A 20,827-nucleotide genomic window follows, 5' to 3' on the forward strand; every position below is an offset into this window, starting at 1 on the left:
ACGAATCCGCAGTGAGTAGGTTATGTTAGGCACTGTAGTGGTGCTGGTGCAGGCTGGTTTAGGATGGCTTAGGGTGGTTTAGGGTGGCACAGGGTGGTGCAGGGCGGGTCAGGGCGGAAGGTTGCGGGTTACATGGCCAGGGCGCAAACTCAAAGCGAAGCAACAGCGGGCCACGAGTTACACCGAAATGTTTTCATCCAAATTTGGGGCAGACTTGTGTGCATGGATGGGGCTTTCTTTTTAAGAACGCGTTGCTGGTGCGGGAGGTGGTTGTTCCAGAATATTTGGGCCAGGGGGCGGGCAGTTAGGGGCATTCTGGCATGCTGTCCTGTTGCTTGTGGCTGGATTTTGCGCCACACAGGCAGAGACTTCGACGTCAGCAAACTGCCAGCCGCACAGCAGCGGTCGTGAAAATAGAGGCATATCTAAATGATTCTCATTTAAGTGTAAAGCTGGCTATGTCCGGCGACTTGGTGTCTGAAAGCATCACTAAATGCATTCCTTTTTACATCCATATAGTGAGGTATGTTTCCTTTTCTGAGAGTTTACTTTTTCCCTGTCAAGACAACACTGTGCATTTATAATATGTATGTTACATATAAGTCTTTGAATTAAGATGACCTTCTGAAGGGGCACAGCAACGGCTATACAAAAAAACCATGAAGGGAAGTTCGAAAAACATTTAACTGTAATACGTTCGCAGCTAAAATGTAAATTTGAAATAAATACTACAATTTTCGCCTGCATCGTGCGCGTGTGTGTGTATGTGTGTAGCGAAAAGCTTCCCAAACGAAAGTAACGGGAATGTTTCTACGGTAAGAGTAGAGTAAGAGTACGGTAAGGTAGAGTTGTGAGCGGGGTGCGGAGACATAAGCTTCGTTGTGTTACTGCTTATGTTGCTGTGGCACATGTTGCAACTGTAAGTGTTGCTGGCACTTTTGTTGGTTTCTGTGTTGCTGTTGGGAGCCTGTTATATCAGTGTTTTTAGCTTTTAGCGGAAAATGGCTAGAATTTCTGGTAGAAATCGTAAAATTTTTTTTAAATATCTAAACATCTTTTAAGCACTGAAAGATAATGCTTATAAAGTGTTTAAACCGTTAAACAGTTTCTCTAGGAATTGGAAAATAGCTTGATGACTGAAATTCCGTTGCAAGGAAGCGCATTGCCCGATTTTACAGCCTGTAAAAGCTTAATACTAGAAATAAAATAAGGACGCAAGTTATTTTCAGTTCCCAAAAGCATTATAGTGCATTCAAAATAAAAATTTTTAAACGTAGCAAAAAGTGCAAAAAATTGTTATATGTGGTAGTGGGTTAGTTAATAGTTGTGTGGCGTTCTTCAAAGAGTCCTGCTGCAATTGTTGCCGAAGTGGCTTGCACTGATGTTGCGCGCGCTCAGCCTCATGTTGCGGCCGCCGATGTTGCCGCCTTCCCTTTTGGCTTTTATTTCGATTTCAGTTTCCGCTTCAGTTTCGCTGTGGAGTTGGTCGCGTGCAGACGACGCGCTTGTGCTGAGAAAACACACGACTTGCTGCCGAGAGTCTGGCCCTATTTTCACTTTTTTTTTTTGGTTTTCTGGCTAACCCAGTGGGTTCAGTTGGTCAGTGAGTCAGTGCGTCAGAGCGCCCAGGAGTCGTCCGATGGGCGAGCGGGAGGCGAAACTCCTTGCCCCACCCCCTGCGGCGGCAACCAAATTATTTATTAAGGACAACAGCAACTAGTTGGGCAAGCGAAAAGGGACGCAAGCGTGGAAAATCCAGGAGGAAAAGCGAGGAAAGCGAGGCAAACGCACGCTGCCATAGGCGACACTTTGCGCTCTGCTGGCGTCGGTCGGCATACGCAAAATACGCAAAACAAATACAAATACGAATACAAAAACGAATACGAGCACAAATACAAATACAATTTTTCGAAATACATTTTACGCGCGCGAGAAGAGGAACGGAATTACGGCGAAAAGCTTTGGGCAATCTCCGCAAGCACCAAACACACGCCCACGCGCAGCCAGAACGCCACGATACGATACTATAAGATACGCTGCAAAATGGTGCAAGGCAATGCAGGTAATAACAGTGATCACCTCCATCCAAAAAACCCGAAAAAAATTACCCAAAACCCACAAGAACCACATTTTTCAGCGCATTTTAAATGCATTTTTGACGTCAGGGAAAAAGTAAAGGTAAAAGTGGTTAAAAGTTTTACACGAATATCATGTACGAAACACACGTTCAAGGGTGGATTTTTCGAAATGTTGAAAATTAATAATATCAAGTGGAAAACATGAATCCGAAAACTGGTAGCTTGTAGTTGGAAAAACTGTAAACCGGGCCAACGTGGCGTATGACAGATATTTGGCGAACCTCGTGTTTGCTCATGCACAAACATGCAATCGAAATCAATCGCGATTGCTAGAGAATGCATGCAATTGATAATTATTCGAATGATTTGCTTAGATTCAGTAGATTCTGTTAGGCACACTTTAACCTGAAGTAGTCATGGCACATGAAACAGCGTTTCCTTCGCAGCAGTTGCTCTTGAATATCACACATTAATTCCTAGAATTTTCGAGTAACCCTAGAACCAAACTCACCTGTCATTGAGTAGTACCCTTGCCCGTCCTACATATGGTAATCACGCTCAAATGCTGACGATGATGCCTGTGCACACGTGCGGCATTCAGGCATAGCCATTCATATCTCATAGCTTCGAGAAATGCGAGAATTTCGTGACTCCGCCTGCTAGCAGCGACTAAAGCGATGCAAGCGTCATGCAAATTGAAATATGTGTATAAGTTTTCCAGGTTTTATTCATTCAGGTGTGCCAGGCTTGCGGTGGGCGATGCTGGGCGAGCTGGTTGTACGAGTGCTGCATTTCCCGGTAATCCTAATCCCTGGCAATCAATGCAACTGCCTCTGCTGGGCAGGCGCACAGTCAGGGCCACAAAAGTGTGGCCCGACGAGGCAGTTTCTTTGCTTGCGCCACTGATCTGTGTGCCATTGGGATAAGCCACCTTTTAGTGAATGGAATGGAATGCTGGTGGAGAGCTCTTGATTTGATTAGGGCAACAGGTACACTTGCCTAATTGCTTCTGCAATTTTATTTTATAATCTAATGAGTTTCATTCAACTGCCTGCCTGCCTGCCTGCCTGCCTGCCTCCCGTTTGGCCCTGACTTTTGGCCTTTGCTCAAGCTGGCTGACTGTAATAAATCCACAATTTTTATTGCCAGTTATTCAGCAGTTCCGCAGTAATTGAATTACGGCTTGCTGATAGCTGGCAAGTTCATTTAACAACTTAAACTTCACTTCTTGTGCGAAAGCAATTGTTTTCATAAGAACTTAATTAAGTGAGATGGAAAAGCAACGCTACATTTTAAGCAAGAAACATTGCGCATAGAGTTACTTAACTCATTCCCCGATGGTTTGCACACTTTGAATGCGCACTGTGTTGCGCCATGTGTGTGTTTGCTGCTCTGCTCGATACGAGTCGGCATCTCCTGCGCCAGACAGACATCCCGTGGCTCCTTCTGCACTCCGGTCAATGTCCATGTCCAATGTCCGGACTCCGGAGTGCGTAGTGCGGTGTTTTGGTAATGGGGTGCACTGGGGGCTGATGAGCACGGGCGTAAAACTTTTATGAATGAACGCAGCAAAATGCGGCAATTCGATGTGCCCCGTAGTCAAGGCGGGGGCGTTTGTTTATGTTTTAGCAGCTCGGCCTTGCCCCTCAAACGCCCACCGCCCGTTCCACCCACTCCACTCACTTCCCTGCCATATCCCCGATGACGTGGCCATCGCCTGGCAATGCTGATGATGATGTGGCCGTCATCAATTGCTCAATTATGGCATTAGCTAAAAGCCAAGAGCCGTGAGCCGTGAGCCGTGGACTCAAGTTGGCCTCGAAGAGATTGACTTGCCAGACCTGCGGCTCAGTGTCGCCCATCAGAGTGAGCCGCCGCCGTGAAAGTTGGTCGAGTTAAATGATTTAGTTTAACGGAAAAACTGTCAAACGGATGCCAGAGCTGAAAGCAAAATTTGATTTTAAAAACACCAACTGAACATTTTGGGCCACAAAGGCGTGTTTCAAGTGCACAACATTCCACAAACAGCTGCACTTCAAAATAATGTGACAAAGTAACAAAATGTTGAGCGCTTTCCCCAAGGATAAACAATATGAAAGGAATTTATAAACGTGGCTTCAGGTCGATGCCGTGACAAATAGTTTACTCCTTTTTGTACCGATTAAAATTTAACATATTAATTGGGCAAACATTAAACCAAAAAAACGGTGCAGTAGTGTAGATTTCTAAGGCACTTTTATTTACAAGTATCACCAAATATCATGTTGTCATGTCCTGTGAGAAATAAAGTATCCTTGCCAATGTAAGCCAACCTCAGCGTTCTCTACGCAATTTAAAATTGATAATTGTGACATATGGGTCTCGAAAGACTGCTTATTGGGCAGGTCCACCCCAAAGTGCAAAAATACGGCCGTGCACTTAACGCCCCGTTGACAGTAAAAGTAACAGAGGTCAAATGGATGGCCCCTGTGTGCGTGTGTGTGTGTGTGTGTGAGTGGCAGTGCTCATGCGTCTGTGAGGCACACGTGTGTGCGAAAGTACTAGCCACAAAGTATTGCATGCCTCTCTGCGGTATCGGGGGTATGCTGGCACTACAGGACACGCTGTCTACAAGCAAATGAAATAATGTGATTGAAGACCCTGTTCTTAGGGAAAATTTAGAAGTAAATTGCCAGTAAAAAGTTACGTCTCAATACAACCAACTTCACTTCACAGGCGATGTTGCCACATGTTGAAACATTACCTGTAGTGTATTGTGTGTGGTGTATGCTGGGTGCCCCGTAGCTTCAGCATGGTTGCTGCCGTCACGTCCTCGGTCTTTCATGACAAAGCCATCAAAGTGTGAGCTTACTGTCAACGGCTGAGTCGTTATCCTGACATGCGTGTGTCTGCATGTCCTGCGTCCTGTCGGTGCCATAAGTATTGAAGCCGGAGCTAGGCACCTTCAAAATTAAAAATCCACTGTCTGGCCATCATTAATTTCATGTCAGCCCGTCTGCTCCATCCGCCCAGCGATAGCTCCTTTCGGGGCCGACCCAAAAGTTGGTCCTTTTCCAAGGACTCTCGGAGCGGGGGGCGCAACGAGTGGCCCGAGTTCTTCAAAGAGCCGCATTCCCAAATGTCAATCAAGCGCCTGGGAACGAAATCGCATTGTTTGTCAATTCTTTTTCGACCTGATAGTTGGATGGACAGATGAGAGGCAGCGGATCGAAATTCGTTTCTAAGTGCCATTGGCATGGGTATGGATTGCACACAGAAAGGAAATCTGAATCCTTGGAGTATTGAATTGGGTAAAGTAGGCCTTAAGTCAAAGTAAAATATTGCAAACAATCATTATAGTAAATGTGTAATTGGATTCTGTATATTCAGAAGCTGAATGCAGTGAAAGGGTGAAGCTATTCTCACGACAATAACTGAGTCTCCTTTTTATGTCCTTACAGAGGGTATATAAGCGTCGGCTTGCCGAAACTAGCTAAATACCCTGATTTGCTAAATAACACCGAGTTACAAACTGAGACCTTTATTAAATTACATTTATGGCACCCAAAATATGTGGTTAAAGTTGCAATTGTGGTCAGCTTAAATTCCCTGAAGCAAGGATTCCGAGAAATATGACCTCAAAGGTGAAGATGAAGCTGTTGATTGATGTAAGAAATGCTTTATTTCCATCGATATGACAGTAAAATGTTTGAATTTCTCGGGCGCGAGTAAGGGGTATCTGATAGTCGGCTAACTCTCTATATTAAATCATACAGATATAGATAGTATGCTGTGATATAGATGGTTTCCCTCTTATTGCCGCAAATATTATCCCGTAAACCAGCCACCAGCAACACACCCCAATTGTGTTTCGTCCTAAAGAAGTAACTAAAATAATCAAAGAGAATCTCAGCCCGAAAAAGTCCCCCGGCTGCGACCTTATAACACCGGAAATGATCATCCAGCTGCCACATTCTGCAGTTCGCTACATAACCAAGCTCTTTAATGCCATCACCAAACTTGGTTACTTCCCACAACGATGGAAGAGGTCGATTATCATAATGATTCCAAAACCTGGTAAGAACCACACAGTCGCTTCATCTTACAGACCAATAAGTCTACTCTCATGTATTTCAAAACTATTCGAAAAATGCCTGCTGATCCGACTTAATCAACATCTGATATACCACAATATAATCCCAGCCCACCAATTTGGATTTCGCGAAAGCCATGGAACCATTGAACAGGTGAATCGTATTACAACGGAAATAAGAACTGCATTTGAATATCGCGAATACTGCACAGCAGTATTTTTAGACGTATCCCAAGCATTCGACAGAGTCTGGCTCGACGGCCTAATGTTTAAAATTAAAAAATCCCTACCCGAAAGCTGGAGGCTGGAGTCCCCCAAGGCAGAGTTCTTGGGCCAACCTTATACCTCATCTATACAGCCGACATCCCTACAAATAGTCGCTTAACAGTATCCACATTTGCCGACGGTACAGATATCCTTAGCCGTTCAAGGTCCCCTATCCAAGCTACAGCACAGTTGGCACTGTACCTCATCGACATTGAGAAGTGGCTCTCTGACTGGCGAATAAAAGTAAACGAGCAAAAATGCAAGCACGTGACGTTTACGCTAAACAGACAAGACTGTCCTCCGCTCTTGTTGAACAACATACCACTCCCGAAAGCAGATGAGGTAGCGGGCCTAGGAGTACACCTTGACAGAAGACTCACGTGGCGCAGGCACATTGAAGCCAAAAAAACCCAGCTTAAACTCAAAGCCAACAACTTACACTGGCTCATCAACTCTGGTTCTCCGCTCAGCCTAGATCACAAGGTCTTGCTCTACAATTCTATATTGAAACCTATCTGGACCTATGGCTCACAGTTATGGGGCAATGCCAGCAACAGCAATATTGACATCATACAGCGAGCACAATCAAAGATCCTGAGAACCATCACTGGGGCACCGTGGAACGTTCGGAGTGAAAACATCCAAAGAGACTTAAATATCCCATCAGTTACCAACGCAATCGCGGAACTTAAGGAAAAATACCATAGCAAGCTTTACACGCACCCCAAGCACCTAGCGCGAGGTCTAATCCAGCTCAGCAGCCGTTCCCGTCTCCGGCGAAAGGACCTACCAACCAGAGAACTGCAGCCCGCCACTGGCACTCTACGTCCACCCGATAAACACTCGGTCTCTAGGCACCCCGTGTTTTTTGACACCCTACTTGCGGCAATACAAAATATTCGAGTGTTTTACCAACGTGGTGTTTTTGTTACGAGTAAAAAAACCACCCGAGGCCTGCTGCGCAAGAGCCGTTTGGGTGAGTGGACGCACAGTCAACGATCGGCCGCAGGTCATTTTTTGTACGCCTAAAATTTGTATGGGTGGAAGCGCGACGGGTATAAGGAATGAAGGGTAAAAGGGAATACCCAAGAAAAATTTCGTGCTCATGTCTTTGCTCTTTGATGTACTCAATGGGTGCCAGCCGTTTCGAATCATTGCCTTATTAATTTTTCACGCGTCGCTAGCTGAATACTCTAATGACAAATATTCTTATATAAAGTCATTTTTGAAATGAATTTTGTGACATTATGTACTATTATTTTTACTATAATCTATATTTAAATAATAATAACGTTAATAATATAAATAATATATAATATAATATATATATATATAATATAATAATTAAATTACATATATATATATATTAATAATATATAATATAATATATATAATTATAATAATATATAATAATAAGATGAAGGGCATATTTTACAAAGTATTCGACAAAGTCTAGAGCCACGCCGAAAGAATAGTGTGTAAACGTATGGAGTGTAAAACGTATGGAGTTACGCATCTTGTCTGTGACTCGACTATCTACAAGACCACCCGAGTATTTTTAGAAACACCCGAGTATTTTTGGAAACACCCATGTGTTTAACGGTAAACCCACAAGTGTTTTTGTCACTCATCCCTTTTTAGGCATTTGTCTTTTTCTGACTGTTTGTCTTCTCTACCCTCCGTTATGGGTGCCGAGTATGATCGGCACCCGCGACGCAGGGCACCGTATTGATTCGGGTGCGCGCACAACGGGGTGTCTTGTCTGCATGTGCAGACGTATACTGTGTGTTTGTAAGTACCCGCGATGTGCGTGGCGGGTAGCACCCGCACACAAAATTGTTGGGTGTGAGTCGAGTGTTAAAAAATGCCACCTTTGCAGTTCTCTGCTACCAACCCAGCGAATAAATTATTAGGGCCGTTTAATCATAGAACAGTTGGAAAAATAATACAACTGTTCAAAAAATACTTGTTATAGTTAAGATTTTTAAACTTATTGATAGTTCTTATACAAGAAGATTCAATAAATAAAAAGCAAAGTAAAAAAAAAAAAACTCTTGTGTTTAAGGTCCATTCGTGTAATTGTTGCACTGTGTAGCATGCCACAAATGAAATCGGAGCGAATGCCACAGAAATGTTGCCTACTTATGCGGGCATCGGTAATCAACTCAATCAAGCGCCAAAATTCGTGGGTTGTGGGATAGCCAAAGGTCAGCGCATTCGTCATATGTCATCGTACCATGCACGATGCATGCACCATTCACCATACACCACTGCCCCCTGACCCCCTGACCCGCTGACCTTCTGACCTTTGCCGGCCGTGCACTTGATGCACTTGAAATGGGGGAAATGGGAATGGAAAGTAGACGAGCAGTGGAGTGGCGAATGGAACTGCTTTCTCGGCCTAATTACGTATTCCGGCCAGTGTTTGCTTGCCAGAGTTTTGCTGCCAGTTGGTGCACTGACTGCGACTGCCAGCTCTCCGAGATTCCGGCACTTTCGTGCGGCGTAAGCTGCTTAAATACTCCGCGCCATGTTTGCTTAGCATGGGCTTGACTGCAACGCCCACGGCGAAGGAAAACTGCAAGTTTACTCCCAGCGGAAGAAGAATTGGTGCAAAGTTCAGAGGTCGACTGCGCGGTGGGCAGAGGGGCAGGCGTTACCAGTGGTAAAGCGTTTGAAGCCGGGCGCATATAATTTTAATTGCAAACACCAACAAATTGCATTTGCCAGCGGCGTGGGCGAGCAACTGCAGCAGCCCCAGCTCCAGATCCTCGGCTTAGCTGCGCGCATTTCCATGCCTGCGATTTTCCTGCACGGATTTCCAGTTTTCGGTATTTTCTAGTTCTTTTGTCAGCACTCTTGGGAAAGTGAAAGTTTTCAGAAGTTCCTAACGGGGATATGCTGCAGTTTTCCGTTCTTAACGGATTTGCATCTTTTTACGCGGGTTCTATTAAGGTTTAAGCCTTCTTTGCCGGCTTATTAAACAATAACTTCTTTGCTTGATGCCATCGAATTTTGCAAATGACATTTAATCTCATTTTACTTTGTACACTTTGGGATTATCCATATATATAAACTTTGGTTTATTAACGAAGTTTTTTCTCTATTTATTCGCAATTTTCACATTAAAAGCGGTAAGATGCATACAATTTCGAATTACTGCATTTTAATGCTTACCATTACATTAACTATAGGTTGCAATCTAAACTTGCTGATTAAATTTGAAAAACTTGTAATTTCTAGCGAATTGCACTGCATGCACTTTTGAATTTAATGCCACTTAATTGAATCGTGCTAATGGCAGTTTCACTGAACAAAAACCTTATTCTCTGGCTAATGTTATATATATTAACATTATATATATTTATTAACCGCATTTCCAAACGCGCGCGTTAAAACAAAAAAAATTCATATCTTTTTATGGGCATGCGAGAAAACAAACACATGTGCATATAGCAATGTGCAATAACGGTAGAAGATAATGATGATTTTAACCTTTCTGCTAGGGAAATTAATAACACGTGAATTTGAATGAACACTTTCCACTTTGTTTAAACAACCATTCAATTAAACAGGTGCTTGGTATCCTAATCGTGGCGCTAATCATTTTAGCTATTTTAGGGAAACTCAGGCATTAATTTCCCGTCCCATTCCATTGGGGGGACCCCTTAAACTTCGATTTACCCCACCCCCCTCCCCCCGCTCCGTGGGAGAAAGCGAGCGAAAGTTTTTCCCCACTCAACTGCGAAACAGCAACACACTTAATGCAGTTTGCGTGTTGAGGCCAACATACACCATATGTACAATATGTACAATATGCACGATACATTAGACTGTAATTAATGTCGCATAGTAGTAGTTTCTGCCCCGTCCGCAGGGCCAAAGATACGTGTACACATTTATTTAGTTATCTGCTTATGCGGGTCCTGCCACACTTTCTGCCCCAAAAGACAGCCAAGCAGCCAAACAGCCAAATGAATCGAAGCCAAAAATGTCACGCAGCACAAAAGTACAAATAAAATAGATGTGTATCCGAAAGATGTCGCATAATGAGCTGTACACTGGGAGAAACCCGAAAGCGGAAAGTAATGCAGTCGATGAATTCGTGCAAAGTATTACTATTTTTAAGGAACTTAAACGGCAGGTTAATTTATTATAAAATATACATATTTTTCATAATATTTACAAAAAACCTATTAAATATAAGCACTGACATCTGTTGTGCACATGTGTGTGTGGATTGTATTTTATTTTATTATAGATTCAAAACGCTCGCTTCGTGTCATTGGCAATACCTTTTGTAACTCAAGTCCTTATCTTAATTCTATGGAAATAGTTGTCGGCTTGATAAGCTGGCAACCATTATAGATACATACATATGTATATCTGCACTTCGGTTTCAGACAAAGTATCTGAAGAATGCCCGTGCATTCGATTGGCAATTAACTGTTGTGAGCGTTTTTACAGCAAACAAAACAAAGTAAGACATTAAAGCCATTTTGTTGCCAGCAATTTAAATGGAATTCGGGCCACGGCTTCATTTGTGGAAACAATGGTGATAGCTGTAAGCAGGAGCAAAAGGTTTACATTTTTCCAAGAAAATATATTCGCCTTTCTTTTGTGGCCACAAGCCGAACATTTCTGGCCATTTAAGCCCATTTAATTATCCATACCTAGTTGCAAGTGCCCAAAATGGTTCAGGGTCGTAAAGCTTAAATTAATCGAAACCCCTGCCTCTATATATATGTATATATTATATATATATGTATATATTATATATATATGTATATATTATATATATATGAATACATATATATTTAGCCGTGTTCACATCAAAACAAACATCGAGGAAAATGCGGACCAGCGAACCAGCGAATCATTTCGGGCGATGAAAATAGAATCATTTTATTTAAAATGCTGCTGGCTAGGAATAGCCAACCACACGGGCGCCCATTAACCCCCCGATTTCACCATTTTCCCCATTTCCACCATTTTCCGCTCCCCTTAATTAAGGTTCGGCCTTGAGTGTATGCGTGTGTGTGTGTGTGTGGCCCAAAATGGTTATTGAGCCTGTTTAAGCCATCAATTGCCATTTGGTGGGCCAAATGAATTTACGATTGCAGGCGCGGTGGAGGCCCTCATAGGACGAAGGAACCTCCAGGACGCCCTGAGCCCGGTATGTTCGCATCTTTCCTGAACTTGGCAGAAACTGAAATTGATTTTCAGTGCGGCAAATTTCGCTCTTGATTGTTCTGCAGATAATTGATAAAGTTTCTTGTGCGGCTTCTGGATCCTGTTGCTCGAGAGTTTCCTTTTAATTTTCAAGATGAATTCCAAAAGGTTTTTCTTTTTTTTTTTCGTTTGTCTCCCTCGTCGATTTTGATTTGCCCTATTGATTGTAATAATACCCATACGCCAGGTGGGACGGGAAAATGTTGCGATTTTAATACAAACTCTAGCGTTTTTTTGAACGTTTTTTTAATAACGGCTACTTTGGGTGAAGTTTATAATTAGCTTTATAATTAGCTAAATATGTTTCTATATCACCTGCCAATTGCAAAATATTTTCGACATATTCCAGATTTTTACTTAAGATTTGAGCTAAATCACTCGCTTGGCCAGATTTTAAAGCAAGCGATTTAGTTTAATGAAAGCGGTTAAAGTTTTACTATCGCCGGGAGCTTTAAAGATAGCCTTTATGGCTTCGCTTGCACCTATTAGTGTGTGCGTGTTGACCCACAGCTTCTCCCGCCGGGATAATCGCTGGTCAAGACCACGACCAGGACCAAGACTATCCAGCTCGTCAAGGTCGCTGTGTAGGTGACCCGCCCAAAGGACCAGCAACGCCCCCTTCCATTCAGATGCCGTGGCTGAAGCTGCTCCGGCTGGGCGATCCCAAAGGGTTTCGTGGCCAGCGCCAATGTCGATGGAGATGGAGACCACTCCACTGGGAGAAAGCCGTGTCCATATGCTCATTTCAGTTTATTTTCTTTTTAAATCGACTTTAAGGGGAATTTTGCTCACTAGCTGGCTAAATTGATGTGGGGTTTACAAACATAATCTTCAATAATTCGCATTCTATTGGAAATCAAACCAAAGAAAGTGTTTTATCACGAACAACAGTACGTATGAGTGATAAATTTGAAACTACTGAATCTTATATTTCAATATATATGCACTGTTGATTCAAAACTTTTCACGTTCCAAACATGGCCCAGTTTTCAAAAGTGGTATTCAAATAATCGGTGGCAAGAACGAATTTAAAGCAGGAGATGTGAATACATATTATGTAATTTACATAGGACTTAATGCACATATACATAAAGGTGCAATTATCTGAGTATCTTTTAATATTTACTCTCGTTTGGCCGCGTCAACGGAGGCCAGGCAAACAAACAAATAAACAAATCAGCATCAGCAAACGGCAAACGCAAATAGCGAATGGCAAATAGCAAATGGCAAATGGGGGGATGCGAAACTTTCTCCACTTTCTCGCCAGCATATTTGCATTTCTCGGCTGACGGAAGGTGCAGTTATTAAAACTTGTTGCCAAGGCCGGTATGCTGCGTACATTTAAATGCTAATTACATGCAATCGCTGGTCGCAGGGAGATGGAGAACTAACAACAAGTGTCAAATGCAAAATGGAAATGGTGCAACAAAGGAGTAGCAATTAAAAAGGGGGCGCCCCACTACGTGCCACTGCCACTGCCTCCGCCACCCATCTCCACCCACCAAGGACGTGGCATGGCGACAACGCGGTCGGCGTTCCAGACGGCGAGCACTTTGTTGTCGCCACAGAGCCACAGTGCCACACAGTTCACAGCTCCAGAGACGCACTGCCATTGCCCCGCCTACAAGTCCGCATCCACGTCGTCATCCGCGCCCAGCATAATGAAGCTGGCTCAGTGGGCGGCGGCCATCAGCTTGCCAGTGGGAAGTGCATCCGGGAAACCCCAAAACCAATATCCAATCCGAAGTCAATTTGATGGAACATTGATGAGGCTGTTTTACGACGCCCAATTGGCATCTTGGAAATATATTACATTTATCCACAGCTTTAGCCAAATAGAAGTTAATTCTACAATAATCATAATGAAAAGTTGAAGTTGTGCCCTTTTATTCGGAATCTGATCCAATGGTATATTTAATGGATAGCGATGAGTGGAATAACTAGTTATCCATTGTGGAACTTCAATTAAACCGATTCCATCTGAGCATCATAATTTCTTTCTTTATTGCCTGTCTGTCCCTCGTACTTGCAGATGTATATATACCCGATCTGCATATGCTCCCATTGCCCGCCGCGTTCCTTGACCATCACTCACCATCCATCAACCGAATGGATCTGTGAGTGTATCTGCGTTCGCAGTGGTTCCTGGCCAGCGTTCGTATCCTGGCCACGCCACCAACACACTAGCCGTCGCTCCGAATGGAAAACAATTAATGAAAATGAAATTATACGTGGCCGCAGGCCATCGTCAGTTTTGAGTGCAAATGCCATTAGCATTTTGGTTGGGAAAGTGTTCGAGGGGCGGCAGTCAACACATGTTGGACATATTGAGTTTCAGACTCTGCAGGACGAACAGGACGAACAGGACATAAGGGATATGGATATATACAGGACACAGGATGCGGCGCTTGGGGTAAATGTTTAATGGGCGTTGCCCAGGGGTTTACTTTTCCTTGGTCTCACTCGGCGAAATGTAAAAGCAGGGGTTTGTCAAACATCACTCACTACTATTTATATTCGCTTGAATTACTCAACACTGAAAATAGTTCCTTTGATGCGAAAATATTGTTTATTGAATAAATACTGGTTGTTTACCAATACAAAAATTGCACAGAAAACTATTATAATTTAACGAAAATTACACAACTATTATATTCCGCTATCTGCTTAATGACTTCACTCTGATTGACTATCAGTCATCGGCGACCTTTATCAATGCAGATAAGATTGTATCATTGATCTACGTTGTTATTGTGGAAATGATTAGCTTTTTGCGACACCTTTTGACACGTATTTATTGCTAAACACTTGATTTGGCGAATGGCGAAGGACAGCAATATTTTTCTGCCCCCTTTTCTAAAATGTGACAAAATTAAAAAATTGTTCCAAAGTGTGGGCGTGACAGTTTTTAGTTTATATAGTCGGAAACATACATTTCAACGAATCTAGTATACCTTTTTAGTCTACGAGTAACGGGCTTAAAAATGAACTATAAAGTTACTCTTCACTCAGTGCCATTTATTTTGCATCCTCTCCCAGATGGCTCCGACTACAAGGAGCGGCTGATAGCCAGCGTGAAGAAGGAGGTGAAGCAGCTGATGGAGGAGGCGGTGACCAAGAAGTACGTCCACGAGGAGAGCAGCTCGGTCACCTCGTTGTGCGGCGCCGTGGAGGCCTGCCTGAGCCAGGGCCTCCGGCGGAGGGCGCTGGGTCTGTTCAAGACCTCCTCGACGACGGCGCTGCTGCACAAGATCGCCAAGAGCTGCCCGGAGGCGGAGCACATCAGCAAGCTGGTTCAGGAAATCGAGGCCAGCGATCCCAGCAAGCGCTCCTCCAGCAGCAGCGACAGCTTCCAGCGGCCGCCGATGCTCAAGAAGAGCAGCAGCAACTCGATGTCCACCGGCACCAATGCGGCGGCCAGCACGTCCTCCGCGTCCGCTTCCATTAGCGTCAGTGCGAGCACCTCCAGCATGTCCCTGGCCAGCATGAAGTGAGTTCCTTCAGCGGAAATCAATTTCTGGGCTAAAGATTGACCAACTTGTTTTCTTATGTCTCCGCATAGGTATCTGTGGATTCGGTTGGCTCTCTACGAGAAGCGCCTGACCAAAATCATTGAGTATCTGGTGAGCAATGCCAGCAGCTTCTACGACCGGGACTCCCTGGTGGCCGATTCCGACTACGGATCCATTCTCAGCTCTTTGCTGGTGGGTCCTTGCGCCCTGGAATTCACGCGGGCCAAAACAGCCGATCACTATTGGACCGATCCGCACGCAGATGAACTGGTGTGTATGGCTCATTTAATCGAATTTGAATACCGATCTTTATTCCCAACCTACATATAACCTACATATAATATAATAATATAATAATAATTTAGTTGAGATAAGTAAATATTTGATTTTCCATCAATAAAAACAGGTGCAACGCCACCGGATCAGCTCGTGTCGCCGCTCCTCGTCGACGTGCTCGCGACCGGCGATCATCAACTTTAAGAGGAGCCTGAACACAAGCTCCGACGAGGCGGGCACTGGATCCTTCAAGTCGATCGCCTCGGCCAGTGTGGCCAAGGACTACGTGGAGTCGCTGCATCAGAACGCGAAGGCCACGCTGCTCTATGGCAAGAACAATGTGCAGGTGCTGCCCAAGGATGTGGCCGAACCCATGCCGGGATACCTCAGCCTACATCAGCACATCCAGACGCTGACCATCAAGTGGACGCCCAACCAGCTGATGAACGGCTACACCGAGGCGGAGGAGGCGGAGGACATCGACAAGGACGCCTTCTGGGCCTACGCCCTGAACATTAACGTGGACGAGATTGTCTACGTCCACTGTCACCAGAGTCGCGGCGAGGACAGCGGCGGCACCGTAATCCTGGTGGGCCAGGACGGCGTCCAGCGGCCGCCGATCCACTTCCCCGAGGGCGGGCACATGCAGCAGTTTCTCAGCTGCCTGGAGACTGGTCTCCTGCCACACGGCCAGCTGGATCCCCCCCTGTGGTCGCAGCGGGGCATCGGCAAGATGTTCCTGTGGCCCCGGAGCATGCGACGCCGCATCCTGCCCTCGGTCATGGAGTCCGTGGACGAGACGCCCATCGACTACGTCTTCCGCATCGTCAGCAAGAGTCGCCACGAAGAGTTCGGTGAGTGCTGCACCATTCTTCGTTGCCAAAACCATTTTGAATTTGATTTGACCTATGATTCTACATCTCCAGCTGCCACCCACTCCATCCTGGACTTTGTGCGTAGCACTCCGCGGAGGGCGCAGTTGAGCAGCTGCTCCACCACCGGCAGCAGCGACTGCTCCAACAAGAGCCTCTCCATCGACCAGTTCCCGCTGGAGTCGCCGCTGCTCCTCCAGCAACAGCAGCAACAGCAACAGCTGCTCCAGGCGCAGAGCACCAGCATCGAGATGGTCTGCTCCACGATGCGCCGGCAGATCATCTCCAGGGCCTTCTACGGCTGGCTGGCCTACTGCCGCCACCTCTCCACGGTCCGCACCCACTTGTCCGGTCTAGTGCACGGCAGGATTACCCCTGAGAGTAAGTGAGCAAGACTCGATGATTTTTCACATATTGTAGCTTTCACGTCTATTAGTGAAAGCCGATGAGGAGGGCCTGACGAAGGAGCGCTGGCAGCTTCTGAATGTGAACGGCGTGCTGGATAATGCGACCGAGTTCTACCGCCTGGTCTATTTCGGGGGCGTCCAGCCGGAGCTGCGGCAGGAGGTGTGGCCGTACCTCTTGGGCCACTACGCCTTCGGCTCCACAACGGAGGATCGCAAGAAGCAGGACGAGACCTGCAAGCACTACTACGAGACCACGATGAGCGAGTGGCTGGCGGTGGACGCCATTGTGCAGCAGAGAGAGAAGGAGAAGACAGCGCGGGCGGTGGCCAAGCTGAGTTCCGGCAGCAACTCCGGCAACGAGAGAACCGTGCGGGCGGCCGACCTCGAAGCCGGTGGCGAACTAGAAAACGAGGTGTTCGAGGACATATCGGACATTTCAGATCCCGGCGATCTGGAGTTCGATGAGCAGCAACAGCAGCAGCAGCAGGCGGAGTGCGCAGTGAGTGGCAATCACCTGACTGTGAAACCCATTCCGAGGGCCATGAAGACCAGCACGGATTCGGGGCACGTGGACGAGGGCGAGAGCTTCAATGAACTGGACGAACCGGATGAGGAGGACAACAAGCCGAAGCAGCAGCAGGACGAAAAGAATCCAGAGTCGGAGAACCAGGTACCGGAGTACCGGAAGCTGGAGGAACAGATCAATCAGGAGCCCAGCTGCTCGGCATCCACAGCTTCCTCGTACGAGACAGTGGGACCCGGCGATGTGCATCAACGCCCGACCAGCGACACGCGCAGTGTCCTCAGCCCGGAGTACTTGAGTGCCGACGAACTCCAGCTGCCGGACGATGAAGAAGCAGTGAGGCCACCACCACCGGCAGCCGCCGCTGTCATCATCACCAAGGCATCCGTGGACATTACCAACTGGGAGCGCAGTCCAAAGGCGGCAGAGGGCGACCAGATGTCACTCCTTGAGGAGCAGGCTGGAGAATCCGGCGGAGCAAGCGTCAATATGGATGCCCTACAGCAGCCCAAGTCCGCTTGCGCCTCACCAGCTAGCTCCAATGGAGGTGTCTACAGTGTGAGTAGCCCAGTCCACTTTTGAGACAATTTCCGTAAGGCATTTGAACAAGAGTTCAATTTAATTCGTATAGTGTCCACCTAGGAAGTGGTTCAACTAGGCGTATACACAATGCTATAGAGAATGCTATTGTCGAGTTCCCCGACTATCAGATACCCGTTACTCAGCTAGTGTGTGAATGCGAACGCGAAATTTCATCATTTTTCTGGGATTTCTGGGCAAAATTTAAAAATAGTTACAAAGTGTAGGCGTGGCGGCTTTAGGGCGTTAGAGTGGGCGTGGCAAAATGAGTCACCAAACTTGCGTTGCGCCTTTTTCTCGACGTTCATACACAGACGGACATGGCCAGATCGACTCGGCTATTGATTCTGATCAAGAATATATATATTTTATATGGTCGGAAACGCTTCCTTCTGCCTGTTACATACTTTTCAACGAATCTAGTATACCCTTTTACTCTGTGAGTAACGGGTATAAATACCATAGAAGCCAACCGAATTCTACTAATCGATTATTATTATTGAAAAGTGGTTCAATTGAGGTATTCCTAAGTAAGATTGATTAAGATCCATCAAAACATACTTTTACATTGTCTTGATGTTGTAACGACATCATTGCATGTGAGCAATCAACTTTAACCACTACTCAGATATCCTTCTAATTTCCCGTGGTAATAATTTGGTTCGTTTACTTTGCAGAGTGAACTCCTGGAGCAGTTCGGGCTGAATCTGCACCGGATCGAGAAGGACGTGCAGCGGTGCGACAGGAACTACTGGTACTTCGCCAACGAGAACCTGGACAAGCTGCGCAACGTGATCTCCACGTACGTGTGGGAGCACCTGGACGTGGGCTACATGCAGGGCATGTGCGACCTGGTGGCTCCCCTCCTGGTCATCTTCGACGACGAGTCGCTCAGCTACAGCTGCTTCTGCAAGCTCATGGAGCGCATGATCGAGAACTTCCCCAGCGGCGGGGCCATGGACATGCACTTCGCCAACATGAGGTGAGTGCAGCACTTTCAGTCGGACTAACTAACTAACCCACTTCGCACAGGTCCCTCATCCAGATCCTCGACTCGGAGATGTACGACCTGATGGACTCGAACGGCGACTACACGCACTTCTACTTCTGCTACAGGTGGTTCCTGCTGGACTTCAAGAGGGAGCTCGTCTACGACGACGTCTTCGCCACCTGGGAGGTGATCTGGGCGGCCAAGCACATCGCCTCCGGCCACTTCGTACTCTTCCTGGCCCTGGCCCTGCTGGAGACCTATCGCGACATCATCCTCTCGAACAGCATGGACTTCACCGACGTCATCAAGTTCTTCAATGGTGGGATACATGGCATACATCTTATGAGTAAAATTATACCAATTGCTATATGGTTCTTTTGGTTACAGAAATGGCCGAACGCCACAATGCCCAGTCGGTGCTCCAATTGGCCCGGAGTTTGGTTCTCCAGCTGCAGATGATCATCGAGAACAAGTAGAGAAATGGATGGGCAGAACCCAGCTATATATGTAGCTACATAGAGCGTTATTATAGAATCTAGATCGTAGTTCAGTCAAATTTCGTTTGCCAAAATACACAGAAACCCACTATGAAAACGCAGATTAACAAACAAACAATAAGTAACATATGTGTCGATCGATGTCTTCGCTATAAAGTATTCAAACTAGATTTGTATGCGACCAGAAACCACTGAACCTGTAATCCTAAACGGTAATCCTAATGGTAACTTAACCGTAGGTCTAGTAAGTTCTTCCCAAACTCCTCACGCATATCCCCGAAGTAAAGGAAACCAGAAAACAGGGGCAGCGAATGCATAAGACTCTGATCAAAAGAATGAAAACTTATATGAAATCTAAAACCTTATACAACTGTATAGACATCTGTTACTCACCACTTTGCACTCGAACAATTTGTTTTCAGTGCAGTGGTAAACATACGCGAAAAACATATACATACATATAGTACGTTTTATTATGTAGAGAAAATCAGGAGGGTGCAATGTATTTATCACGTTATATCAAAGTTTATCAATATACACACAACAAGTGCGTTTAGCTGCTATTTCAGATGAACGAGCAAAACTAAATTGAATTGAAGGAAAATATACATCTTACCTAATTTGAAACTTTCAATATCAAGTATTAGGAAACGGTGGACTGAGTGGTTGGTTAGATGTCTATGTCTTCAACGCTCTATTGTTTGTACATTATAAAAATTTCAAGTCCTTATATTATGACGCTGACCAGAAATTTGCAAAAAAAAAAACCAAAAAGCCTAATATTATTTAAAGGAGCTGTATTAGCAATCGCACATCACACAAAAAAACACATGCAGCAAATATTAAATTACATTTCGTTGCAAAGTAAACTCAGTACCAGCGAAAAATATCCAATTGTGTGTAACAATCAAGTCAACAATAAGTCAAGTACACCTAAACTACCATATATACATACATATGTATCTGCATGTGCATACATACATATGTATATGGGCGGCATATCGTCGGATCTTGTGTGTCTACTATATCTATTATATACATATATGCGCTGCCAAGCCAAGCCAAACCAAGTTCCAGTCTCATTTAATTGTATTTTATTTTTATATAAGTATATTTACAAAAGCGTACGCATAACTATTTCCCCCACTGTGTGATCTCTCTCTACACCGAGTATAAATGTTGTGGATTATCTTTAAACCCTAATTATACTAATTATACTCTTTGTAAATGTACCTTTCCCCGGCCAAAGAGAAGGTGGACGACACCTTGGCTCCACTTTATCTCAATTACAAAAATACGTCTGTGTACATATGTATACACGCCCACGCAAATTGAATATGAATATATATATATATACATATATATAGTTAAAATGTATACAAGTACAAAGCACAAGACGTCGGTATGTTTGAATCGGAATTAATAAATACACATACGATATATACCTAATTGAAACCGAAGTTTGCATGGTGGATGTGGATATTTCGGGATAAATGCAGATAAATTAATCCCGATCCATCA

General features: G+C 45.1%; 1 protein-coding gene across 1 annotated transcript; it reads left to right on the forward strand.

Annotated features, from left to right (window-relative positions):
- The first annotated feature begins 1,479 nt into the window (after window positions 1-1,479).
- LOC6615135 (small G protein signaling modulator 2) lies at window positions 1,480-20,756 on the forward strand. Its single transcript, XM_032726064.1, has 9 exons — window positions 1,480-2,062; window positions 14,689-15,139; window positions 15,212-15,431; window positions 15,568-16,291; window positions 16,364-16,690; window positions 16,746-17,797; window positions 18,496-18,800; window positions 18,851-19,128; window positions 19,197-20,756. Exons 1-9 carry the CDS (start codon window positions 2,044-2,046, stop codon window positions 19,283-19,285), a joined length of 3,465 nt encoding a protein of 1,154 aa, XP_032581955.1. The 5' UTR covers window positions 1,480-2,043; the 3' UTR covers window positions 19,286-20,756.
- Window positions 20,757-20,827: the final 71 nt, after the last annotated feature.

Source organism: Drosophila sechellia, chromosome X (assembly GCF_004382195.2).
Source record: "Drosophila sechellia strain sech25 chromosome X, ASM438219v1, whole genome shotgun sequence".
NCBI classification, from domain to species: domain Eukaryota; kingdom Metazoa; phylum Arthropoda; class Insecta; order Diptera; family Drosophilidae; genus Drosophila; species Drosophila sechellia.